Here is a 27403-nt window from a genome sequence, read left to right on the forward strand (position 1 = left end):
AGTCATTTTGTTTTTGTTCTTTTGTAAAATTTGTATTAAGAAAGGTAAGTGCAATGAGTTTTAGTAGATTAACTTAGAGCGCATCAAATGTTTTCAAAAATCAATAAATTGGCATCTTTTGGGGAAAAAAGGACAATTTTTTTTTTTTTTTTTGTTAGATTGGGTAATGAAGAGGTTAAAACTATTCTAAATTTTGATAATTGTATGAGGTTATATATTATATATGTTGCATTACAAATATTAAAAGTCGAAATTATTAAATGGTGTCCTATAGTGTTTGAAAATGAAGGTAGCATTATCGGCCAATATCAAATTGTCTTTGAAATCTCTTATTTGGTAAGAACTAAAAAAAATTCCGAGGTTCATTCTAATGAATTTAAGTTTTTTCTTGATTTTTTTCTAAACTTAAGTTTAAATCACCACATTTAACTAGCATAACTCATGAAACATAAACTAATGCATCAAAATTTAATAACTATCAAAAGAAATTTTCTCTATCTATAACTAAAAATCGTGTGCTCACAGGTTCATAAAAAAGGTTGCAATTATCATAATTTATCTTGTTAGCTTATACAGTATCGAATCACATATCCCTTTGGTATTTGCAAATTTTCCTGCTAAACTTGCTTACTTATAATTCTTTTTGAAACTTATCCAATTATTTGACTAATAAAGTTTATTAATTATGAAATTTATCAAAAAAAACATGATTAACTGCAATTAAATTAATCATGTAGTAGAAAAATATAATGTAAATTATAATAGCTTAATTAATAGAATTATTATTTTTATATATTGAGTTTGGGCCCGGGCTTAGCACAGGCCTCGTACAACTAGTAATAAGATAAGGTTAACTATTAGCACATTGAAATATTTGACATAAATGGCCCATTATACGGTCAGACCTCTCTATAATAACATCCTTATATAATAACACCCCTCTATAATAGTCAAGTTTTTCTCGGAACTGATTTTTTACGTTACATTTTACCACTCTATAGCAATATTTTACCTATAATAGCAACAACCATCTTTATAACAATACTTTTTTTGTAAAATTATCCCTTATAATAGTTATCTTCTTTGTTTGATAATATATAGTAATTAATAATTTTTATAGAAATAGAATCTCTAAGATTACCAATAATAGGTCTTGAGATTTTAATCAAACATTTTGATACTTTATTGCATTATTTATGAAAAAAAAATTATATGAATATATACTTTCATCTTTAAAAGATTTTCTTATAACAGACATTCGCTATAGCTATCAGAAAATTTCGGAACCAATGATGTTGTTACAATGTATATCTCTTTCACTTCTTAACTTAATTATTGCGACCCAAAAAAATCAATTATGCATATATGTGGGGTAAAAACGGGGAACAATCTCACCTAAATCCGACCAACAAAATCATATTATACATATGTGGACCAATTGATGACATCCAAATTCTGCCAAAAATGGAGAAGCTTCTCGCAAAATATGATTGAAAAGATGATTACTGGGTTGATTCTAGAAATGATTTTAGATTTGAAGTTTAAATTATTCTAAGAATTTCTTAATATACGAGTTAGTAGATGGGTGCTTTTTAACCGCCAAAGGCTTGTAGTGGGATAGATATGATTTCCTCGGATTCGAGCCCTGGATACAGAAAATTTTTGATAGAGAGTATTTTCCCCTTAAATGATCTCAATGCATACAGTGAACGTGATTGCTAATTATTTAGCCTAATTTTGAGCTGACAATCAAAGTTTAGCCACAGTCTCAAATGTGAAAACGTTAGCGATGAACCATAGTCCAACGGATTTCATAGGAAATTAGCGATTTTCTGGTAGTATATGTATAATAGATGTTGAATCTGCTTGACTTACTTCCACGTGTTTACTTTTATGTATTTTGAATCTTCTTATTGAAAATTCGGCCTCCGTCACTAATTGTAATGACCTATAAACTTCAAATCTTAAATCCGCATCTACTTAATTTTATAAGTTTTCTATTGATCAATGAATTAGTGACCGTCCAATTTATTTGTCTGCGTAGCAATTCAATTCAACAATATAATTTCTTTGGCTGATTGATTAATTAATACTATGTCTACAAATCCTTGTAATAAATTGTATAATTCTGAGTCATCAAAAATGCTGCAGAGAATAATGATGTTCTGATAAGGAAGAATAGTGATCAGCTATGTGAAGGTATTTGGAGATTAATTAGGGTTTTTTTAATTTTATTTTTACCAGTTTGAGTTATTAATTTACAAAGTGTTTGCTCATCTTTTTTTCTTTTTTCTTTTTAAAATTCTTTTTTTATTACATAGCGGGTAGGGTAAAGGGGGATTGGGAAGAAAATTACAACTTCGAAATTCGAACCCTCACTAATAAGGTGAAAGTTCAGGTAGTCAACCAACTGAGAGCTATTAAAATCCCTACAGTATTTGCTCATCTTGATAAATGCTTGAAATTTTATTCCACTAAATGTTTAATTCTCCTTCTATCTAACTTCTCTTGAGAGATTCATATTTATATCTTCTTATAACTAATTAAGAAGTCTCAGCGGGCAATGATTCATGGTTCAAAATTCTTTGTATAATGGACTCGTCCCTCTACCTTTCTCCAATATTTTACTGGGCTTTGTATGTGGCTGCGTTCGAACCCATAACGTGGGTTGGAGTCACACATCATGTGTTGCTTTCATACGACTAAACCAAAGCCCTGAGGGCTATTTATATCATTTTTACATTTTATATTATTATTATTTGGTAAATATTTTATTTAAAAAATATAAAATAAAATAGATACACTCATGTACATATATATATTACTTGAAATCTTTAATTTGTTGATTTAGTTTGAAGAATCTGCTTTAACCGTAATTACTTAATGCGGCAAATAATTATTAAAATGTTGTAATTTTCTTTCATAGATTAATTATCTGAAATATACTAATCGTTTATAGTGCTTGTGAAGGAGAGCCTAATTAGCATAATTGGTAAAGTTACGAGTTCGAGATGTGGAAATAGTCTCTTGCAGAAATACAGGGTAAGGCTACGTACAATAGACCCTTGTGGTCCGGTTCTTCTCTGAATCCTGTGCATAGCAGGAGCTTAGTGCACTGGACTATAAAGTTCAAAATGAAGTTCAAACAACAACAATAACAACATACTTAGTGTAATCTCAAAAGTGGGTAAATAAATATTTAAAAATTGAAATTGTATTTTAAGCATGCAATATATTTGAAAACAAGTAATTAAATATTTATAAACCTTTAACCATTTATGTTAGAAAGATACAACTAATTTTAGAGTTAAATACGTTAAACGCCCATGTATAATGACTCAGAAACAGAGACACGCCCTATATATATTTTAAAACAAAAAACTTAATACTCCTGTACTATGAAATTCCTACACAAATATTAACTCCGTTAAAATTCTGTTATCTTTTTTTATTTCTTTCATGTCGCTACTAATATATTGAAAAAAATAACCTTTTAATATTAAACTCCCGTAGGAGTCATTAAGGATCCATCTACACCAGAATTTTTTTTCCAAGATAATGATTTTCACATTGTTTGTTGCAATCGATTCCCTGTCAAGATTTTTAAAGCATTATTTTCCTCTTCTGTTTTCATGTATTGTTATAAGTGGAAAGACAAGGAAGAAAATGGTAGTATAATTAATTTGGTGAATTTATTAAATCACTCTCTATAAAATATAACGGATCGCTTTTGTGATATGTGTCCATGTATACAGAGGGTCATATACCTCTATGGTCTATAAGCTCCATAAATTAAAAAAGAAACAAAAAGAGAGTCATTACTAACCAACAAAAATTTCAACATCTCCCCCAATGACTGAGAGATCCGGCTCCTCTCCATATCTCATTGTCTCCGTTATTTTCCAAGTTCTTACTTGGAGGGGGGACACATATCATAGTTTAAAATTAAGGCAGAATACCTAAAGACTCCCTAAACTTAGTGTGTTTTATTCTTTTACCCCTTGTACTTGACTTTTTATAATCATTATCCCCTCAAACGATAACTGGTCCTAATTACACCCCCTTTATACTTGATCTTTTTATAATCGTTACCCCCACAAAATAAAAATGAAAAAAAAGAAAAAGAAAAATTGGAAGTTGTATTTTAGTGGAGCAACAGAGAAAATGTATGGGAAACAACCGTTGGAATGACTAAATAATCTTGGTCGGACTCACTCTTGGATGCGTCTTCACCCTCAACGGTTCTACCCTCCACTCGGTCTCCACTTGGTGTATTGTTTCTAACAGTTGGTGTCGGGGGTGTCCCTCCGAACCTTTTGACTCCAGCATTTGGGTTGTCAGAAAATGCTGGGATAGTTTGCCTCATGAATTCCATCTCCTCCATCAAAGATCGTTGTCTTCTATGATTCTTGCCAACACCCGTTTAGCTTCCTGTTGGTATTTGCACTCCTGCCCAATGTACAATAGCATAGAAGATTCTCCTGGTCCAAGCACAATCAGAGGACAAATGAACTTGTCTTTCAATGGCCTGAGCATCACACAAGCTACATTTAGTGTTGTCTACAAGAATATGCAGTCTTTAAAGCCTATCCTTTGTGAGAGTAATCTGTCCTGCACAACAAGCCAAACAATGAAGCTATGTCTAGGTTGAAGTACATTGCTCCATATTAAATCAGCAACTCTCATTCTTCTTTGCTAACCCAACATTGTACCATAGGTCCATAGGCTGAAATGGAATATTTTCCATTAGCTGTCAGAACATAAGCCCTTTGATGGGAATACCAACTAATCATATCGCTTTTAACTTATGTATAAGATATGGTAAAAATATCACAATAACATTATTATATTAGCTGTTATCGTAGCTAGGTATTATCTCATTTTACAAAATTATGAATTTCATTTTTACGAAGTAGCCTCAGATTTCTTTTGAGTGATTTGATAATATCATAATTGTAAACATTATGAATTTCATTTTTACGAAGTAGCCTCAGATATCTGTTGAGTGATTTGATAATATCAGAATTGTAAACATTATTATTGGTGCAAATGGTTCGCAACGGGAGTAAAATGATAATGGTATATTTGTACAACAAATGTTCAGGAAATTAAATAAACAAGTCAAAGGAGACTAATAAATGCTTTAACGAAAGTTCCACGTATAACAAAAGTCTTGCCTAAAAATGAGGTCCATAGTAATGCCTTTGTAACCTAACAACATTTAACAATAAAAAGGAAAATCCTCCAAATGCGTCAAGACGCTATATCGTCTAAAATACAAATTGATTCTAATTATTTTCTTTATTGTATATACTGCGACCCTTAATGTTCTCTCGAAAAATCACCTCCTTCTCTAACCCCAATTTCACTTGGGGTCTCCAGCACGTCAACCCAAAACTTTTCCCTTGTCGTCCCTTTCTTAACGGACGACGAGAAAAACCTCCTCATCCCACCACCACGATCACGTTCGCGACCGTCACATCATGAAAATGCCGCCAATTTCCAAGAACATGGGGATCATGAAACCGTTCCAACTCTTGGAAATAAACGTCATTTCAGCGCAGGACTTGGAACCCTTGTCCAAGAAAATGAAAACCTACGCCGCCGCATGGGTCCACCCTACACGGAAACTCGCCACGGGTGTTGATGTCGAAGGTGGCAACAACCCTACGTGGAACGACAAGTTTGTTTTTCGTGTGGACGAGGAATTCCTCCGACAGGACAACTCTGCCGTCCACATTGAGATTTATTCCGTCCATTGGTTCCGGGACTCTCTCGTCGGAACGGTTCGTGTCCTCGTCGGAAACCTAATCCCTCCTATTCGAACTCACCACCGTCCTCACCATCTTGGAATGCGTTTTGTTGCACTTCAGGTTTATACATTTTTTTTTTTTTTTGGTTTTTAGTTTCTACGTATGTTCAATAGATGTTTACCTGCATACGTAAAGTTGCATGCATGCATGCACGTACAACAATTTGACTTATTCTTGGATCTCCTCTCTATTGTATTCTCTCTTTTTGGTTCCAATATGCCTTTCTGAATGTCTTCTTCTTTTCTTTTAATTTTCTCTATAAAGAATTTCACGTTTTTACCCCCTTTTACCTGGGGTTTGGAAAAGGGCCTCATCCTTTTGGGTGTAATGTGGGCAACTTGCCAGCTAATTAACATGAACACAAATGGTTAATTTCATGACTCGAACCGTGACCTATAATTCAGCATATATAAATAACTTTATTGTTGTTCCAAGGCTATTGTTGTTCCAAGGCTCCTGGTGTGTGACAATAGGTTAAAATTACAAATTATAAGTTAAATACCAAGATACTGTATAAGTTAATTTATTATAAAAGTACTACATGTTGCTAAGAGTTATGAAGTTAATGTTTATAAATAAATTAGTTTGTGGATATGGGGATTAGTTGCAATACATGTGATCATATGGTTCTATTGTTCTTCAATCATCAATTTTACCTTATGTTAATTGACATTTGAATGTCTACATATCTATTTTGGTGTATGTAGGTTCGTCGTCCATCAGGGCGTCCTCAGGGTATACTAAATATTGGTGTGGCGTTGCTCGATGGCTCGATGAGAAGTATGCCATTGTACAGACAAATGAGCACGTCAGCAGTTGGATATCGCGATTTAATGGAAGAAGACACACATCTTCCACGCAATAACGAGATCAAACAGAACAACACCAACACCACTAGCAACAACAACGACAACAACGATGATGATACTTTAAAACCTATGTTACGCCGGACAAAGAGTGAACGTAGCGAACGAGTCACGTTTGATGACATTTCTATGGGTAATAGTTCAATAGTTGCTATTCCCTCAAAATCAAAGGCTAAAGATCAAGAAAAAGAGAGTTCAATACTTAGTATTTCATTTGAGCCTCCAACTCATATGATGAAAAAAAAGGGAAAAGCAAGTTCTGTTATTAGTGGAGCAGAGCTAATAAAGGAGAAATCAAAAAGAGAAGGTAAAAAAGGTAAGACAAGTTCTGTTCTAAGTGATTCTATTGTGAGCAAAGGGTCATCTATTTATGATAGGCCCAATAGTGAAAAGCCCAAGCCCAAACCCAAACTCAAACTTATTGAGTTGGAAATGGGCAACAAAAATGAGCCCCCAAATGGAAAAGGCCCTGACATTGACCCATCAACAACTAAAGTAATGGATGAACAATCTGTTACAAAGCCCATTGTGAAGAATAGTGGAAATGAGTTTGGAGGCCCAAAAAGCCCAATGCAGAATGGCAAGTTTGTGTATGGAGGCCCATTGTCTGAATCAGAAATTGGGCCTTCAGCATCTGAAGTGGCTGCTGCATTATTGGTTGATGAAAAGAGATACCCATTATTGGATGACAAAAAGAGCTCAGTGTTGGATGGTTGGAGCCTCGATGAGAGCACCGAGGGGCTCCGGTCCAAGCTCGAGAGGTGGAGGACCGAACTTCCACCAGTATACGACCGAGGGACGGGCTCGAGCAGCTACCGTTCGACCGGGCGCCACGGGAGAAGGCGTTCGGATGGAGGGAGTAGCTTGTTTTCTTGCTTTGGTAATATTTGTGGGTATGAATGCCAATGCATTTGTGGGAAGCCTCAAAAGAGAAGTCATAACAACAAGTACAAAAGCCCATCAACTGCTAGCAGATCATGGCATTGAAAGCCCAAGCCCAATTAGATTTTTCAGGCCCAGTTGCAAGAAGAATGATATGTTGATGCTATTGAGGAATTAGGGGGTCATGTTGTTTAGGTCACTCTTTTCATTAAATTTGATGATTATTGTTTTAATGTTTACAATGTTGTAAACTATTCTGCTATTTGGTTTTCTTTAGCAGAACTTCTCAAAATTATATGGTTTGTCTTGTTGTTGATTGGTATGTCTTCTCCTGAAAAAACTTTGATTTTCTCCATCTATTTTTTCATTTCCAATTTCTAAAAAAATTCCCATTCTTTGATAACAGGGAAGTTTCACCATAGACCAATTCAGCTTATTGTACTGTTTACATATATTCCTCTTCTACTTCTTCCTAACACTTCAAAGCAACTCTTAGGAGTAATCTTTTTTTAATATAATAGATTAAGAAGTCTTAGAACATTCACTACTAAAAAAATAGGAATAAGGGACGCACAAATTGTTAGAGCTAAACTACAAAATCTGTCGCTAATCTAATTTAGCAACAAGTTATCAATAAATTGAGTTAGCTACGAACAATTTAACGATGGATTCACGACGAAATTCGTAACTAACTTAATCTTCTTTAGTGATTCTTAGAGATTCCATGTCATCCTAAGTTCCTAACTAGCTAGTTGGTCTTAGTTATTAGCATCAACAAGTAGCCAATAAATGACAGCACACAAACGAGTGAAATTTGCTGCTAAAGAGTTACTTCGACGTCCTATTATGAGGTCACATCTTGAAGGGGTTCAAAAAACGTTAGGTGGGCTACAATTGATGCTACAATTGAAAAGCAATAGCATGTTTTATGGGAAGAAAGGCTTTTTTTTTTAAACAAGTAATAATATATTATTACATAGGGGAATAGGGGAAGGGGGTTACAATTCTTTCACCAACAAATTAAAAGTTCAGGTAATAAACCAATTGAACTACTAAGATTCCCAGAAGAAAGGCTTTGAAATGCCTTACAAACATTTTAATGTGCTTGTAAGTTATTAAAGATGATCCGAAAAGAGCAAGAAAAGAAGCATCACTATATGAGCGCTCCCGCAAAGCAAAGTTCAGAGAGTTTCGCTATATAATCGTGATTCTGTGATGTTTAATTCGAAAATTTTAAGTTTTGATCCTTTTGGTATCACCTTCACTATATTTTTACATACAAATTTATAGATTGACTATGAGGTTAATCTGGACCATTCTACATAATGCAACAACAAATTTGATCATTTTTCCTTGTAAAGAAGTTTCATGTATTGAGAAGTTTCCATTGTTAGTAAATCGTAATTTCATGTATTCCAAAGCTTCCGTTGTTAGTAGTACTTCCGTTGTTAGTAGTACATACTCTCTCCTATTCAAAGTATTCATTTATCCTTTAGCACACTCCTTAGGAAAATATCATTTTCTAGAAAAAAATAGATATTTGACTAAATTACTCTTAATTGAATACTACTGCAATTGATATAATCTCTTGATTATATAATAGCTTACGAAAGGTTTTATCTCCTTAGTAAAAGATCCATCAAAATATGGCAAATTTCTCCTTAAGCTTCCTCTCTAATTCTCTTGTTTAACTCTCAATTTGTATTATTTTATAACAAATCTAAATATATTACTCCCTCCGATTTATAATAAGTGTTCACTTAACCTTTTTTATTTTGGTCCAAAATAAGTGTTCACTTACATACAAGTAGGAATTAGTTATTTTCTTTCAAATTTACTTCTATTTAGATTATTTATAGGAAGAGAAATACTTGGTCACCAAGTAACTAGTTACATTCTAACTAGATTAGTCCATAATAACTATAGTTATTACCTAGTTACATTGGTCTCCAACCAAACCTTGCTCTTCAAGTATAAATAAATACATATTTTACAATACATGGACATTCACTTATAATTTTATTTACAACAAGACCAATCTTATAAAAATAAAAACAACAATGTATTTAACCCTAAATATTAATGATAAAAAATTTGAATCATTTCGCAAAGTACAGATTCAAACCTATAGCTTTTCTATAAAAACGAATAAAGATTGATAGCCTGTTTGGCTAAACTTATTTTCCCCCAAAAGTACTGATTTTTTTCTCCAATAAGTACTTATTCTAAAAAGATGAGGTGTTTGGTCAAGCATTTGAGAGAAAGTAAGTGTTTTTAGAAAGTAGTAGAACCAGTTTTTTAGAAGCTAAAAAAATAGATTTTACCCAGAAATACTTTTTTGAAAAACAATTTTGAAAAAAATACACTTATCAGCACTTTTTAAAAGCTTGATCAAGCACTAATTGCTGCTTAAAAGTATTTTTAAAATTAATTGGCCAAACACAAACTGATTTTAGCCAAAAATATTTTTTTGAAAAGTACTTTTAGTGTTTTTTAAAATAAGTTAATTTTGAAAGCTTGACCAATCGGGTTCGAGAGACAAAATTTTAAATAAATAAAAGGAATAAAAATAGAGACAAAATTTCTTCAAACAGACTAAAGATTCAATATTCTACCAAGTACACTACCACCCTAAGATCTTGTCATATTTGTGGGACCCATAACCCAAAGCTCAACAACATTTACCTTCTTTAGCCGCCATTTATTTGGGCTATATGCTACTTCCCCTTAACTCAATATCAAAAAAGCTAAGCTAATTTGTTTCAGTAATGGCATCTTCAGCTATTGCTTCAAGTTCTACACCTTTCTTCAATAAGGTTTGTCTTTTTTTGAATAAACTATTGAATTATGATACCCCTTTGTTGCAAAATCATTTTTTTTTTTGTTTTTAGTGAATTTATGATGACCCTTTTGCTGTAAATATCAAGATTTATTGCGTTTTGAGGGAATTTATTCTGATCCTTTTGTTGAAATTATGTTATTTGATGCAAAAATAAAAGATTTCTTGCATTTTGAAGAAATTTATGGTTACCATTTTGCTGATTTTCTCTTATTTGGTGGAAAAATCAAAGCTTTCTTGCATTTTGAGGGAATTTATGGTGACCCTTTTGTTGATATTATGTTATTTGATGCAAAAATGAAAGCTTTCTTGCATTTTGAGGAAATTTATGATGACCTTTTTGTTGATGTTGTGTTATTTGCTGCAAAAAATCAAAGCTTTCTTGCAGTTTGAGGAAATTTATGCTGACCTTTTTGTTGATATTATGTTATTTGATGCAAAAATCAAAGCTTTCTTGCATTTTGAGGGAATTTATGGTGACCCTTTTGTTGATATTATGTTATTTGATGCAAAAATCAAAGCTTTCTTGCATTTTGAGGAAATTTATGTTGACCCTTTTGTTGATGTTGTGTTATTTGCTGCAAAAAATCAAAGCTTTCTTGCAGTTTGAGGAAATTTATGCTGACCTTTTTGTTGATATTATGTTATTTGATGCAAAAATCAAAGCTTTCTTGCATTTTGAGGGAATTTATGGCAACCCTTTTATTGATAATATGTTATTTGCTGCAAAAATGAAAGCTTTCTTGCAGTTTGAGGGAATTTATGGTGACCCTTTTGCTGATATTATGTTATTTGATGCAAAAATCAAAGCTTTCTTGCATTTTGAGGGAAGTTATGGCGACCCTTTTGCTGATATTATGTTATTTGCTGCAAAAATAAAAGATTTCTTGCATTTTTGAGGGAATTTATGACGACCCTTTTATTGATAATATGTTATTTGCTGCAAAAATGAAAGCTTTCTTGCAGTTTGAGGGAATTTATGGTGACCCTTTTGCTGATTTTCTCTTATTTGGTGGGAAAAAAAAAGATTTCTTGCATTTGAGGGAATTTATGGTGACCCTTTTTCTGATATTATGTTATTTATGAAAAAATATTATTGCTTCAAGTTTTACAGCTTTCATCAAATAAGGTTTGTGTTTGTGTGTATAAACTATTGAAAAAAGATGCCCCTTTGCTGCAAAATCAAGAACTTTTTTCGTTTTGAGTGAATTTACGCTGACCCTTTTACCTATATTCTCTTCTCGATGTTGTGTATGAAACTATAAATGATTGAATTGATGCCCCTTTGCTGCAAAATCAAGTTTTTTTTTCCTTGTTTTGAGTGAATTTGTGCTGACCCTTTTGTTGATTTTCTTTTATTTGCTGCAAAAAATAAAAGATCTCTTGCATTTTGAGGGAATTTATGCTGACCCTCTTGCTGATTTATAAGCTATGCTTATAAACTAGTGAAATTAAGATGCCCCTTTGCTGCAAAAGTATGTTTTTTTCTCTGTCTTGAGTGAATTTACGCTGACCTTTTTGCTGATTATCTCTTATATGCTGCAAAAAAATCAAGATTTCTTCTGTTTTGAGTACCTTATTGATTTCTGCTTGCAAAAATCAATAAGGTTTGTGTTTGTGTGTACAAACGATTGAATTAAGATGCCCCTTTGCTGCAAAATCAAGACTTTTTTTTTTCTTTTCCCGTTTTGAGTGAATTTTCTCTTATATGCTGCAAAATAAAAGGATTTCTTGCGTTTTGATGGAATTTATGCTGACCCTTTTGCTGATTTTCTCTTATTTACTGCAAATATCAAGATTTCTTCTGTTTTGAGGAGATTTGCGCTGACCCTTTTGCTGATATTATGTCATTTTCACACAGAAAGATGTTGCTTTATCTTCTTTCTTTGTGTATAAATGATTGAATTGATGCCCCTTTGCTGCAAAATCAGATATTTATTTTCGTTTTGAGTGAATTTATTCTGACCCTTTTGCTAATTTTCTCTTATTTTCATGCGTGACGATGTGGGTATATATTCTTTCTGTGTGTATTAACGATTGAATTGATGCTCCTTTGCTTCAAGTTCTACAACTTTCGTCAATAAGGTTTGTGTTTATACAGTGATTGAAAAAAGAAGCCCCTTTGTGCAAGAATCAAGATTTTTTTTCCATTTTGAGTGAATTTACGATGACCCTTTTGCTGGTTTTTTCTTAAAAGCTGCAAAAATCAAGATTTCTTCCCTTTTGAGTGAATTTACGCTGCCTTTTGCCGATATTGTTTCATTTGCCCGCAGAAAGATGTGGGGTCTATCTGCTTTCTGTGTGTATAAACAATTGAACTGATGCCCCTTTGCTGAAGATCGAAGAATTTCTTTTTCTTCGTTTTGAGTGAATTTACGCTGACCTTTTTGCTGATATCCTCTTCTTTTCGCACAGAAAGATGTGGGTCTATCTTCTTTCAGTGTGTATAAATGATTGAATTGATGCCCTTTTGCTGTAAAGTCAAGACTTTTTTTCCGTTTTGAGTGAATTTAAGCTGACCCTTTTGCTGATTTTCTATTATATGCTGCAAAAATCAAGATTTCTTCCGTTTTATGAGATTTGGGCTGACCCTTTTGCTGATATAATTTTATTTGCCCGCAGAAAGATGTCGGTCTATCTGCTTTCTCTTCACAACCTTCATTTTCCGTTCAAACTGCTCGGAAAAGGGTTTCCAAGAAAATCGTTTCTGTGATGACACCACAACAGACTGAGCGAAAACCTGCCACCACTGGATCAGTTTGTATTTCTGATTGTTTTGTGCTCGTTAATATTTTTAAAATTGGGTCGTTGATTTGGTGGATTTTGATTATTGGGGTTTGTTTGCATATGTATTTTTAGGTAAAGGCTGGGATGACCATGACAGAGAAGATATTTGCTAAGGCTTCTGAGAAGCCTGAAGTGAGCCCTGGTGACAATGTTTGGGTAAATGTTGATGTTCTGATGACCCATGATGTCTGTGGGCCTGGCTCTATTGGAATTTTTAAGAAAGAGTTTGGGCAGAATGCTAAGGTATATGTTGCCAATAGAGTAACTTTTTTAGTGCAAATTTGTTGTGTTGCAATTTTTGTAGAGTAATTTGATTTTGGTTTGAGTACTTGGAAACTGATTCTTAATCTGCTACTTTACTTCAGTACCTGGTTATGTAGCTCTACTATGCACAGACCAATTTTTTTATTTTTTTTTATTTGGTTGTCTGGTGAAATGTGGAAATATGCGAATCAGTAAGTGAAATTATGTAAACTATGCCATTGTGATACTTGTAGTTAGTTTTAGGTTCATTTGGTTTCCGGTGTAAGGGAGAATAATCCTAGGCATAAAATTCTGTGTATTTATAAGAATACATGTGTTAGCAATACCTGATGTTAGAGTATCTACTAACAACAATGCTCTTAAACTAGGCAATACCTACATGATAATATCTGTATTATTATTCTTTTGGATAAGGATTATCTGTATTATCATTTACTGAGTAACTATATCTGTTTTGTTATTGACTGTAACAGTCCCTACATTATTATTCACCTTGTAGCATTCCCTGTATTATAATCCTTGCCTAAGTTGCTCGTACTCGGGTGCGGATCTAGAGGTCGGATCCTTCGTGATCTAAATTGTAAGATTCGGGAATATGGATCCAGGTATGGATACGGGTGCGGGAATTCGGCTAAAAATAATTGAAATATCTAAAAATAGAATTATAAAACCTAAATTATGAGATATTATGTGGAGAACTTTAGGAGGAAATATTGATCAAGAGGAGAATCCCAGAAGGAGATAAAAGGAAAAGGAGTGACATAGAAATTTCAATAGACAAGGTATTCCATTTTCTTCAAGTCCACCTTAGCTTTTGTTTTGATTATAGAAATCATTGGATCTGTCCGGAATTTCTCTGTCGATTTTGGTCAAAGTACCCAAAAACGGTTGACCAGATCGGGTACGGATCCCACACCCACACCCATGCCGAGTCGACACGGGCGCAACATCGAAAGTGAAGAGTCCGAGTAACTTAGAATTCCTTGCATATAACTCTGGATTTATTTGAACTCGAGTTAGAATTAGTTTTTTGTTTACCTTGAGGAGTTTGAAGTCTAATCTACTGATAAAAATGTTTCAAGTCTAACCTATTCTGGACATGTACTATATTTTTAAAAGTGCAATACTCTCCAATTATGACATGGTCAATATGTATAAATGGCTATAGGGATTGCTTAATTTCTTTCTTTTCATGTTGTGCTTCTATACTAATTTCCTGTTATGAGTAAACATCACATTTTTATGAATTGGCATTGAGTTGCTTACTTGATGTTTATTACTTATTATCAAAGCAGGTTCTTGTAAAAAAAAAAATTAACTAAGCAGTTTAACCCTTCTTGCTTTTAGCAAATGTATTGTAATTAATCCTGTATTTGCTTTCATTAGTCATTGCTTTCAGCCATCTAGGCAGTTGGAGTAGAAAACTTCTTCTCCGTTTTTCTTTTTCATAAGGGAGTACAATATTTCCATAGATTATACTGAAATGAATAATTATCAATAGTATATCAGACTTCATGAATGTCATCTGTATTATAAAATTAAAGCAATGGATAGTAATCGGTGGTCGATGTCATTCGACAAAAAAATGTAACTTAATGTGATGCTTTTTAAAGTCTTTATGAACTAAAAACTATCTTTATGAACTAAAAACTATGTTCCTAATTTTATGAACTAAAAATTACCTTTCTCAGGCTAGAGCTTTTTTGTTGATTAGACGCATTTATTCGAATTATATATCTAATGGATGTTTCCTTATTTCAATATCATAGGTCTGGGATCGTGAAAAGCTTGTCATAATACCTGACCATTACATATTCACAACTGATGAACGAGCAAACCGTAACGTGGATATCTTGAGGGATTTCTGCACTGAACAAAATATTAAGTACTTCTATGACATTAAAGATCTGGGAAACTTCCGCGTATGGCTATTTCCTCTGAGAATAACTTATTACGTGCTCTGCTGAAGCTTTTACTTTGTTTGTCTGCTCTTAACAACTGAAAAACTAAATGCGTGATAACTATACAGGCTAATCCTGATTACAAGGGTGTTTGCCACGTTGCTCTTGCACAAGAAGGTCACTGCAGACCCGGAGAGGTTAATAATATTTGCCACCATCCACTCTGTCGAGATGTTTTAATATGTATTGTCATATGCTTAACTTTATGAAACCCTTATGTTTGTTCCCAGGTTTTGCTAGGTACAGACTCCCACACATGTACTGCTGGAGCTTTCGGGCAATTCGCCACTGGAATTGGAAATACTGATGCAGGTTTTGTGTTGGGTACTGGCAAGATTCTGCTCAAGGTATGTGATTCTTGCCTTTAAGGGATGCAGTTCTGGCTTGTGTTGTTTGATTTTATTGCCAACATGGTTCCTAATTAAATAACCAGAGGAGCTTTATCTACATTTTCTACTGTTGCATAGAGGTGTAACCCACTTTCTTTTTGTTGTCTCTTACCAAAGACTTGCCCTTTTTTTTTCTTAAGACAAACAGATGACAGAGCTAAAAACTTAGAATAGTAAATGATAAGCACATAAAGCATGTAATTGAGCTTGTTCTCCCTTGCAACTCACCAGATAAAAGAGGACAAGTAATCATAACACTTTCTATTGCTTGAAGATTCAAAACAATCTACTTAAACGCGGTCCAATGCATGTAAAAGAGAAAAAACAATACGCATTAAAAAATGTATTAAAGAAACAAGGTGTATACTTTATCATTTCCTATTTGAATTGAAGGATGAACAAGAACTGACAGTCACATTTGTCTCTTGTAAATTTTCAACTTTCATAGTTTTCTCTTTCTGCTAATGTACGTCATCTGTGAAATTTTACATCCGTACGCTGCAGGTGCCTCCAACTCTGAGATTTGTAATGGATGGTGAGATGCCCGATTACTTGCTTGCTAAGGACTTGATTTTGCAAGTAAGTTTTGTTGGATGCTCTATACTTCATTTTTGTGTGCTGTTTTATGTGAATAAAGCTAGCAGTAAGTGATTTGTTATGTCTGTTGTTCTACTTCTTTACAACGTTGTTGGATTGATAAAAATTCAAAGTTCAAATCCTTGTCCTTTGCTTAAAAAATTGCAGATTATTGGTGAAATTTCTGTGGCTGGTGCTACTTATAAAGCAATGGAGTTTGTTGGCTCGACCGTTGAAAGTTTGACGGTAAGTTTTTTCTTATATTGTTGATGGGAGTAACCAGGTTAGATCTGCAAGTAATTTATGGCTCTTATTGCTTTAATAGATGGAAGAAAGAATGACATTATGCAACATGGTAGTTGAAGCTGGTGGAAAGAATGGTATCATCCCAGCTGATAAAACAACATATGACTATCTCGAGGTAAGTGGGGAATCTGGGGACACGACTTCACCTCTTTAAATTTTTCCACTTCCCTTGAGCTTAATATCATCTGAGACATGCTGCCAAAAAGATCTTATAACTTTACATTCATGGGTACTGAATTGAAGAACCACTATTCAGCTGATGGATTTTTGTTTTCTGCTGTCACAGGGCAGGACTTCTGTGCCCTATGAACCTGTTTATAGTGATGGAGGAGCCAGGTATTTAACACCATAGAACATTGTTGCGACATCACCAATTGATTGCATGTTATTCTAGTGTGCTTTTGTCTCATGTTACCTAAAAGAATAAAGACTGAGCAAGTGTTGTCCTAATGAAATGGTGGATAGTTTAGTATAACATTCATTCCTGACCGCCGCTGCTGCTTAAGATTAAAAGCTAGTAGTGAGACTTATATTCTGCCGCTTTCTAGTTTCTGTGGAAAAATGTTTTAATGGCCGTGGAATGTTTGTTTGGATATAGCTAACACCAGAAGGGTCCGAGCTTGGTATATTTTAAAAAATCTTTGGGATATAGAGTCTTTTAGTAAAGCAGTAGCCCCCTTTCATGAAATCAACTTATTCTATTTCCAACGACATTGTAGGATTTTGTTTATTTTATGTCACTCTTTCATAAGGTTGTACACTTGTAGTCATCTTCCATATAACCTTCTTCTGTTCTTTTGTCTCACCAAAGAGTACTAGGATAACATCTGTATTCAAATTGCCATGACTTTAACATTTACACGTTGTTTTTGGTATATCCAGATATCTTAAGGAGTACAGATTCGATGTTTCCAAGTTGGAGCCCTTAGTGGCTAAGGTTGGTTATGTTCTAGCCTTCTCTCTTTGGGGGGTTCATCAATGGTGTTAACAGTGTTTGATTGTGTGGATATAATTTATAAGGTTGGCAAAATTCTATGTTGCCTGGACTCCCTAAAAATGCCATCGGGTGCGTGTTGGATAGTTCAAGAGTAGTGCATAATTGGAGGATCTGACACGTGTGCGGCAAGTGTGTTTGGAGAGTCCAAGCAACATAGGCAAATATTGTACTTAAATTCTATGTTATCAAAAGACCAAGAACACTAGTACAGCGCTCTTTGCAGAGCTTTAAGCTAGTCTATTCTTGTTTATTACTCTGGTTGTATTTTCTCTGGTGATGGATTTTAACTCATATTGAGTACTGCCTGTTCCAAGTGTTCTAAATCTTCTGTGCATCATGCAGCCTCATTCTCCTGATAATCGTGCTTTGGCAAGAGAATGCAAAGATGTCAAAATCGACAGAGTATATATTGGATCTTGTACTGGTGGAAAAACAGAGGACTTCATGGCTGCTGCAAAAGTTTTTCTAGCTTCTGTAAGATGTTACTACAATTTTCTATTTTTAACCATGTAGTTGTTGATTTGGTGCACTCAGCAAAATACTGCTGCTATTGTGATCGACAGATATTTGCACTATTTTTACCCTCGCACTTCTCGTAAAATTAGGAGAAAACAGCCTATTTCTAGTCAACCATTAAGGTTGATTGTGGCAAAATAGTCAAACATCCAACAACTCACCCCAATCCACTCAATTGTTGTCAGTTAGTGACTGATTTCCACATTAGGCCACTTGTCTTTTCTGCAAGTCTATGTTCTTTAGATTTGTTCTTGTCCTATATTGGCTGATTACTAGATATGTATGCAGTGTTGCTTCACCATGTTTCACAGCTATCTGACACTATTCTGCTTACTTTCTCGCTTCTTTTTGTGGCAATTTTAGCTCTTTTATTTCTTCTCCCATTCCCGCAGGGAGAGGAAGGGGAGCCTTGGCGTAACTGGTAAAGTTGCTGCCATGTGACCTGGAGGTCACGGGTTCGAGCCGTGGAAATAGCCTCTTGCAAATATGCAAGGTAAGGCTGCGTACAATAAACCCTTCTGGTCCGGCCCTTCCCCGGATCCCGCACATAGCGGGAGCTTAGTGCACCGGGCTGCCCTTTTTTCCTGCAGGGAGAGGAAATACCTATCATTTTTCATGATTAAGTCCTTATTTTTCTCATGTTTTCCATGTAATAAGACTCGGGATGCCTGTTTTAGATCTTATGTTATGTTCTTCAATTGACTCTAGATGTCCGATGCTTTATTTCCTTTTTAGATAACTTAAAAAATGGAACGTTCGAGTTCTGCAATCTACTTCCGATCAAGCAGGATAGGTTAAGTCTTTCAGGTTTAAACAAATAACCTTGTCTTATGCAGGGAAAGAAGGTAAAGGTTCCAACTTTTCTTGTTCCTGCTACGCAAAAGGTTCGTAATCTTATTTTTCGTCCTGCTACTATTTTGGTACCTTAGCTGCATCATCACTGCAGAATTACCATATGATGTGAATATTTGAAACTGTTTCAGGTATGGATGGATGTATATAGCCTCCCAGTTCCAGGATCCGGCGGCAAAACATGTTCCCAGATTTTTGAGGAGGCAGGTTGCGATACACCTGCAAGTCCTAGTTGTGGTGCTTGTTTGGGTGGCCCTAAAGATACCTATGCACGCATGAATGAGGCTCAGGCAAGTCGTTACTTGTTTTATATGAATAGTTTTTCTTATTAGTTATAAAGTGACTTTTTTGTAGTCGAAATGAAGTGATTTTTTTCATCAATATATATCTGGGTTAGCTTGGCCCGTAGAGTAAGTCATACTGATCCGCAGGAAGTCAGCTGACTTGACCAGCTGATCAATAATCACCCAAATAGCGGAATGAGTAAAGAATCAAGCTACAAGTATCGTTCTATACGAAACACACTGGTCTTTTTTCTTTCTTTCAGTTCATAAAAATAGAAAAGACTTACTCTTGACTTGCCATTAATATGCTACTGTGTTACGTGTATTCGGCTCTTGAGTAAACGTCATTGGTTTGTCTCTGACAAATAGTATATGTCATAGTGGAATTTCAAGTAGTAAATTCAATGTTATGCCACCTAGTTGAAAATATGCATTTGAAATTTGATGTATTCTTATCGTAAACTTTCTGTAGAACAATTATAAATGAAGAGATAACTTCAGAAGTATTTATGTGAAAAACAGATTTGTCTCTTCCTGTGATTAACCCTTTCTTAGAAACATACCTCCTGCATCAAGTAGAAACCCATACAAGCTCTTGCTATTCTTTTCCAGATAAGGTAATGGCTTGCTATTCTGAACTATCGGTCTATGTGCTATATATCATGATGCTAGCTATAGCTGTCGATTATTTGTATGCATGCACCTCTAAAGCTTAAACTTACTATGTGGTTTGCAAAATCTAGAGACAAGCAAGTAGGCAGTTGTTTGGTCGATTGGTTCAATGTGTATGGTGAACGAGGAATAACATTTACGTGCATATTTTCGGCTCACCGTAGCATGAATTAAGGTTATTTGTAGGTTTACCCTTATTCCAGATTGATTGGCCTGGTTTTAGTGAAGGACTTACATTATTACATAACTTAAATCAGCTTCCTTAAGTGTACGATGCTGGATCTTTTAGGTGCATTAATCTTGCTGTAGAGAATCCTTTTGAGAAAAATTCAACCAAGAGGTCAAATTTTGTCATCGTGATGTAGTTCGTTACCTCATTCTACGAATGGTGGTTTGTTTTGCAGGTCTGTGTATCAACCACGAATAGGAACTTCCCTGGTCGAATGGGACACAAGGAAGGCCAGATTTATCTTGCGTCCCCGTATACAGCTGCAGCATCAGCATTGACCGGTTATGTCACTGATCCCCGAGAGTTTTTGCAGTGAAATGCTGAATGACCTCATTTTAGGAGTTGGGAGTATGTTGTAAAACTAACAGATGAGTGAGGTTTAAGCTCTTAATGCTTATTTATTTTCTGAAAAGAGCCACGGGCGATGTGTTTTCTTTGAAATGCATAGCTCTTAGTCCTTTTTATCTCAATATTCTTTGTTGTATTATTGGAGTCTTATGGTTAATGCATTGAAATAAACATTTGCTTCAGCAAGTAATCCTGGTTCATGTTTCATTGAAATCTCAAGGGATGATTTTTGTTTGCTTCCTTTCATGTGAATGAAGACACAAATCACAATCAACAAAGGAACTGTTTTACTTTAAGAGCCCGTTTGGATTGGCTTATAAGTTGCTTATAAGCTGTTTTTAGTTTTTTTTTAGTGTTTGACTGATCAACTTAAAGTCATTTTGTGCTTAAAATAAGCTCAAAAAAATAATTGGACCCATTTGACTTAGCTTATCTAAAGCAGCTTATAAGCTGAAAACAGTTTACAAGCTAAAAAAAATAAGTTAAGACTATCTCAACTTATTTTTTTCAGCTTATAAGTTGCAAAGGCATAAGCCCATCCAAACAGGCTTTAAATATCAGAAAGCCTCATGGGAGTAGACACTTAATAAAATAGACAGCAAGGTGAAATTTTCGCTTTGAAGCAACTATTTAGTGATTGATGCTTCCTTTTTTTTTTTTTTTTTTTTTTTTTTTTTTTTTTTAATATTTCTCTCGCAACTTATAGATCTTTTAGATCTTGGTCTAGAATTTTGTTTGATCAAACTTACAATCTTAAGAGAAATTATTGGACAATGGTCTAAATTTTTATAAGTTATTGCAAATGTTAGACGATAACCTTATATATTTTGTTTGTAAGCTTGAACAATATGTGAACAAATATTAGGTTTGAGTCTAACATTGTCCGGAGTGATAATTTTTAAGGGCCTATATGTTTGCCACTTTTAAAAAATATGGACAAAATTTAAATGGTGGTTTGGTTGGATAGTGAAGTAGAAAAAAAAAAATCCGGTAGATTAAGATTAAAATTCTAGTAGAAACAAAAAAAATGGCTGGGATATTTTCCCATTGTCTGCAGTTTGAAGTTTGAACATACTTCATATGTCCCAATTTATGTGGTAAATTTTTTTTTTTAGTCGGTCTTAAAAAGAATGTCACATTTTTATATTATGAAATAATTTAACTTTATGAGATGATTTACATCTACATAAATATTTTAGGCTTATTTTGGATCACAAATTTTAAAAATCTTCTTTTCTTTTTGAAACTCCATGCTATGTCAAATGATGCTACAGAAATTGAGACGGATGGAGCACATAGGAAAGAGGATAAATACGCGTAAGTTGGCAGGAGATGGTGTTAAAATTATTTCAAGAAGCATATAGACATCAAGTGGTCGTGCCGGAGTGGTTATCGGGCATGACTAGAAATCATGTGGGCTTTGCCCGCGTAGGTTCGAATCCTGCCGACCACGTTATTATTTTACTAATAATTTTAATCAAAAGCAAAGTATTAGCTATGTACTATTTATTTTTGTAAGGCTAACCAAACATTGTCATTATCTTATGCCAAATTTTAGCACTTCAATAGTGGCTCTTATGTTTTATAGGAGTGATTTGGCGTAGAAAATATACATGACTTGTACTGCAATACATTTTATTTGTAGTTGCATAATGCTGATAAGAGATGAGTTCAGTGCAAATTCACACAGCCGACTCAACTTGTTATGGACTGAGACGTAGTTGTTGTTGTCACAGCAACAACCACTTAGGAAGGCAGGATGAGTGACAATGAAAAACTCCCTCATCTGCCGCAATTTGGATACGAGTAGCTCCGCCACTGACATTTGACGAGCAAAAGACCCAGTGAGGATGTCTTAGGATACAAATGCTACGTTTAATTTGTAAACTCTGCTGAATGAACTGATCAAGAGCCTGCAACTAGCAAGTTCCCAGATAGGTTAATGCATTTGTGCTATAATATCAGAAGAGAACTATCTTCCAACATCCAACTACATGGGCTAGAAGCACATCTGTGAAAACTTCTCAAATGTGGCTTTCATTTTTGCACTTTCAATGAGCAACTATAGGCAATCCATACAACAGAGTGAGAATGTGTTGGGTCATAGTGCTACATTTAATTTGTCAACTTTGTTGCAAAAAGTGAAGTGATCAAGTTCCCTGGGGAGACGCTATAAATGCATTCTGCTATGAACTACAAAAATCATATGTACAGCTAAAGATTCATGCCACCTGAAATCTATATCTGAACTTAGGAAATGTTATAAAAGACACGTGATATTATAAGAAAAAATAGATAGTAGAACGTAGTTGCAGTCCTTATAAGCAGCACATTCGCAGGCATCAAGCATGAAAGTCTGAAGCAATTGACCGTAGTAACAGCACCTCACTCTATTCGTGCTGCATATACTTTGATTTCACCTTCACACTTGTTCTTTACCAAGACATGTGTGGACATGATACCATTGCAGGAATCAATGTTCACAAATTCTAAAAGATACTAGTATTACTTAAGCTCCTTTCACCGAAATACCGGCGGAGTTTGGTCGAGACTCGTAATTCTCAGACAATATGGCAAATAAATAAGCAGTTCACATATAAAAATATAAGAATAAAAGAGATATGCACAGCAATATCAAAACTAAATCTTTCTTGAGCCATTGTATATCACTGACAAAATTCACTGAGAACAAAAAATGTTCAGCTCATACCGAAAAACCACCAACTGTATTTGATACATCATACAAAAGTAAAATGTCAGTCAAATGACCTACTTATTCTTAGTGGTCTTCTTCTTGGAACCTGAGTTAGCAGACAGTGGTTTGGGATGCTTTTCAGCTTCACTTGGGTCCAACCACTTGAGAGGATGACGATTATAGACAGGCCAGTTAGGGATGGTGACAAGGGCAGTAAAGACAACACCACCAGCGTATGTTAACAACATAGTTTGAAACGAGCCCAAGACATAGCCTGTGATGAATGCTACTACCGCGAAGCTCACAAGCAGTATCTGCATCAACTGTTCCACTAGCTTTTGTCCTTGCCAATCCATCTATAATAGATGGCAGAGAAACAAATGAAAAAAATGCACATCATCACCAAACAGGAACAATAGAAGTCCTATTGATACTTAGTCAATCAATCCAATCAACTAACCATTAGTCCCAACTCACAAATAGCTGGGATCAGTTATATAAATCTTTCAGGCCATTTCAGTGATTTCACTCCGAATTAGATAATTTGCTTTCTAACTACATTACAAAGGGACTCTTGGCAAACATAGGACATAACGTAAGTACAACAACAACTAAGCCTTAATTAAACTAGTTGGTATCACTTTTACAGTCCTTTTGCTTCAATTATGCCTTAATCCTCTTTCTACGTGATGAAAACGACAGCTCAATCTTCCTGTTTTCGATCAGCTCCAAAGAGAGCCAATAATTTTTGTAACAAAAACTTAATACGACAAATTATACCAACGGACAAATCACAAAAAACCTCTATCTCACTATGTATACGTAAATCTTCAATGTTATGAAAAATACATGTACTATGTCTTAGTCTGTTTCTCCTACATAACGAGAAATTACTGGAACTCGAACCTATGCTACATTAACAGGGCACATACAATTAACTTGGGAAAATACAAAAATGAAAACTCTTCATTTTCACCAAGTTCTTCACCGAAAACCTATTTCAAAAATTTGTATACCCATAACTGCTTCCAAATGGTCATATGAACTCTTTTTTCTTATTGGGATAAAGCAGTTATACGAATCATCTAAATCCATACCACGTTATTTGGGATCATTTCGTTACAATATTACATAATTTGCTCCCTAAGTCATACTGTTTCTCTAATTCAACAAGTTTTCCAAAAAAATCTCACATTTATCCGTTCACTGACAGGAAAGTTTCTTTTTTTGATAACCGAAACATGTTATATGAGAAATTTAGCGATTTGTTCGAGGCCGTAATCAAAACAAGAAGTATTTGATAGGCACGGAGAATCACTTATTGATATCGCCAACCTTCAATGCAAGTGTTCATCATCGTTTATTGATGCACTAGCTCTGCTAATTGGCTACTTCTTTCATTCTAACGAATAATAAATAGTATAAGAAAAACAGATTCGAAAAGAAAATAGAGGAGACCTTAGACTGCAGAATATTTGTTACCTCTTAGGGGTCATTTGGTTGGAAACAAGTTATCCCAGGATAACTTCTCCCGGGATTAGTTATTCCACCTTCCCACAGGGATAAAATAGCACTACAATGCTAGGATAACTAATCCCGGGATTAGTTATACTACCATTTTATCCCATCATCTGAAATATAATCCCGGGATTATTTATCCTTATCCCTTGTACCAAACGAGCCCTTAGAGTTGATGACTGAGTTTTTTTTTTTTTTTTTAAACTAGACTAAAAAGGACTCTTGGCAAACATTGGACATAATGTAAGCATAACAACAACAACTAAGCCTAAATTCAACTAGTTGGTATCACACCTTTACTATTCTTTTTGCTTCAACTATGCCTTAATCCTTTTTCTCCATGATGAAAAAGGAAGGCGCAATATACAAATGGCCCGAGTGTTTGCCGAATATACAAATGTATACCAATATACAAATCTAAAACTACCTGTATATCACTATGATTGTGTAAATCTCTCATCAAATATATATTTGTACTTTTCTTTATTCATTTCCTCAACACTCTATTGCTCAGATCCTCCTAAAAATGGCCCGAGCGTTTGCCGAATCCTCCAAAAGTTTTTTTTTTTTTTTTTTTTTTTTTTTTTTTTTTTGAGGATCTGAGCATTAAAACTTAGGACCTGTTTGGCCATGAAAATTATTCACTTTTTTATGGAATTTTTTTCTTCACATTATTTGAAAATCAGCATTTGTCTATGAATTGGATATCTAAAACCCTGTTTTCACTTTTTTCACTTCCAGTACATCCAAACAACTAAATATTATTTGCAAAAACTATAACCAAACCAACTTCAAATATTCCAAATAAAAAGCTCTTACAATTAACTCAAAAAAAACAAAAATCAGAAATCTTCATTTTCATCAAGTTCCCTTACCCCCCCCCCCCCCCCACACCCCCCCTCCCAAAAAAAAAAAACAAATTAGTATATGCAAAACTATACAAACAACAATAGATTAGATCTGGATATTTAGATCAGCAAGAGGTGTGACAAAATAAAACCCTAATTTTTTTTATTTTTTAGTGTACAGTGATTAATTTTTTTAATTAAATTTTAGAAAAACAAAATTGAAAAAAAGAAAAGAGGTAGCATTTGATAAAACTCACCGGCGGCGATTGAAGAAGGAGATAACAGGCGGGTATAGAGAGAGAGAAAACTAGAAAGTTTTTAATGTAAAGAAAATAGGGATAACTCAATTATGGTCAATATATTAGACAAGGGAGAGGGGTCAAAAATATGCTCAAACTTTATTTTGACGGAAAAGGTTCAAATATGTCATTAAACTATCGAAAATATTCATTTATTTCATTCATTAATAGTTTAGTTCATTTATTCTATCGAACTATTAAAAATAGCTCATTTATGCTACTGATTAATAGTTTGGCTCATTTATGTCATCGCCCGTTACCAAAATGACTCATTCATGTTATTTTTTATTAACACTAATTTTATAATACCAAATATGACACGTGGCATTTAACTAGATTATGGTTGTAGTTGGGTCGGATGTATGAGTCGGATTTTTTTAATTAATTTGAGATTTAAAATTTGATTGATTTAATTAAATGACGTTGACCTCTAATTGAAGGTCACGTGTCACGTCTGGTATTATAAAATATGTGTTAATGAAAAATGGCATGTATGAGTCATTTTGGTAACGAACGATGACATAAATGAGCCAAACTATTGATCAGTGGCATAAATGAGTCATTTCCAACAATTTGATGCATATTTGAGCCTTTTTCGTTGTTTTAATGGCTAAAAATATCTTCCGAACTAATTTTTGATCATTTATAGCTCCTGCAGTTATGAAAGTTAACAAATATATCCCAAATAACACCATTGACTTCAGGCGGTGGATCGGGCCGGGTAAGATATGGGAATGAGTTATTTTTTATGAAATCGGGTTATTTGAATTAATTTGAGAATTACCGTCAAATGAAGGATATATTTGCTAACTTTGATAACAGCAGGGCCATAAATGACCCAAAATTAGTTCGGAGGATATTTTTATCCATTAAAATAAGAATATTTTTGACCCTTTTCCCGTTAGAGAAAGTAAATTATGTTAGAAAATGTTCAAAATCCAATCCCACAAAATGCAAGCAATTAATTTGCCACCAACATTGTCTTTAATCTTTATTCCTTTTGGGGTAGTTTGATTTGAGTTGAAAAATAATTAACCTCAACATAAAGTTTCACTTAAAATAATACAATGTTTCATTTCTGTGGTAACCCCATTAAATTATACGAAAATTTATGTATTATTTTATGTAAACTAAAATATGAATAAGAGTATGTATAGTAACACATATATTAAATTACTTAAAGACAAAAATGTACTTTTATAGTAGAGGTTAATTTATGTATATCATTTTCGTTATTAATTATGTGAGACTTTTTTCTTTTTAATCAGTCCGAGAAAGAATGACATTTTTTTATAGTAACAATTTAAACTTTAGATTTCTCATTTTTCCCTTAATGATATGATTTAAAGAAGCAAAAATATATGTGACTTATTTTAGATCATAAATTTCAAAAAAACTTTGAACTCTGAGCTCATTCAAACACTTTCACATAAAATTGAGACGTATAGAGTAATAACTACCG

General features: G+C 34.0%; 3 protein-coding genes and 2 non-coding genes across 5 annotated transcripts; 3 read left to right on the plus strand and 2 right to left on the minus strand.

Annotated features, from left to right (window-relative positions):
- Positions 1-5340: 5340 nt before the first annotated feature.
- Positions 5341-7896, plus strand: LOC132618348 (uncharacterized). The gene is made up of 2 exons (XM_060333412.1): positions 5341-5873; positions 6521-7896. Exons 1-2 carry the CDS (start codon positions 5484-5486, stop codon positions 7664-7666), a joined length of 1536 nt encoding a protein of 511 aa, XP_060189395.1. The 5' UTR covers positions 5341-5483; the 3' UTR covers positions 7667-7896.
- Positions 7897-10176: 2280 nt separating this feature from the next.
- On the plus strand, positions 10177-20771 carry LOC132616922 (3-isopropylmalate dehydratase large subunit, chloroplastic-like). Its single transcript, XM_060331695.1, has 15 exons — positions 10177-10377; positions 13023-13157; positions 13260-13430; positions 15221-15373; positions 15481-15549; positions 15643-15759; positions 16306-16380; positions 16546-16623; positions 16703-16798; positions 16970-17019; positions 17566-17620; positions 18023-18154; positions 19033-19080; positions 19180-19338; positions 20409-20771. Exons 1-15 carry the CDS (start codon positions 10330-10332, stop codon positions 20547-20549), a joined length of 1527 nt encoding a protein of 508 aa, XP_060187678.1. The 5' UTR covers positions 10177-10329; the 3' UTR covers positions 20550-20771.
- Positions 20772-21952: 1181 nt separating this feature from the next.
- TRNAS-AGA (transfer RNA serine (anticodon AGA)) lies at positions 21953-22034 on the plus strand. The gene has a single exon. It is a non-coding gene; the product is annotated as a tRNA-Ser (tRNA).
- Positions 22035-23215: 1181 nt separating this feature from the next.
- LOC132618004 (signal peptidase complex subunit 1-like) lies at positions 23216-26057 on the minus strand. Its single transcript, XM_060333071.1, has 2 exons — positions 25900-26057; positions 23216-23632 (listed from the first exon to the last, which is right to left on the minus strand). Exon 2 carries the CDS (start codon positions 23630-23632, stop codon positions 23351-23353), a length of 282 nt encoding a protein of 93 aa, XP_060189054.1. The 5' UTR covers positions 25900-26057; the 3' UTR covers positions 23216-23350.
- On the minus strand, positions 24531-24654 carry LOC132620679 (small nucleolar RNA snoR86). Its single transcript, XR_009575117.1, has one exon. It is a non-coding gene; the product is annotated as a small nucleolar RNA snoR86 (small nucleolar RNA).
- Positions 26058-27403: the final 1346 nt, after the last annotated feature.

The sequence above is a fragment of the Lycium barbarum genome, chromosome 11 (assembly GCF_019175385.1).
Source record: "Lycium barbarum isolate Lr01 chromosome 11, ASM1917538v2, whole genome shotgun sequence".
NCBI lineage: Eukaryota > Viridiplantae > Streptophyta > Magnoliopsida > Solanales > Solanaceae > Lycium > Lycium barbarum.

What these genes read in the sequence shown, in the direction of transcription:
- LOC132618348 (XM_060333412.1), top strand. Translation starts at nt 5,484, where the DNA reads ATGAAAATGCCGCCAATTTCCAAGAACATGGGGATCATGAAACCGTTC. An exon ending in TGCGTTTTGTTGCACTTCAG is followed by an intron (nt 5,874 to 6,520) that starts GTTTATACATTT and finishes TGGTGTATGTAG; the next exon opens with GTTCGTCGTCCATCAGGGCG.
- LOC132616922 (XM_060331695.1), top strand. Translation starts at nt 10,330, where the DNA reads ATGGCATCTTCAGCTATTGCTTCAAGTTCTACACCTTTCTTCAATAAG. An exon ending in AGTTTGGGCAGAATGCTAAG is followed by an intron (nt 13,431 to 15,220) that starts GTATATGTTGCC and finishes TCAATATCATAG; the next exon opens with GTCTGGGATCGTGAAAAGCT. An exon ending in GTCACTGCAGACCCGGAGAG is followed by an intron (nt 15,550 to 15,642) that starts GTTAATAATATT and finishes GTTTGTTCCCAG; the next exon opens with GTTTTGCTAGGTACAGACTC.
- LOC132618004 (XM_060333071.1), bottom strand. Translation starts at nt 23,632, where the DNA reads ATGGATTGGCAAGGACAAAAGCTAGTGGAACAGTTGATGCAGATACTG.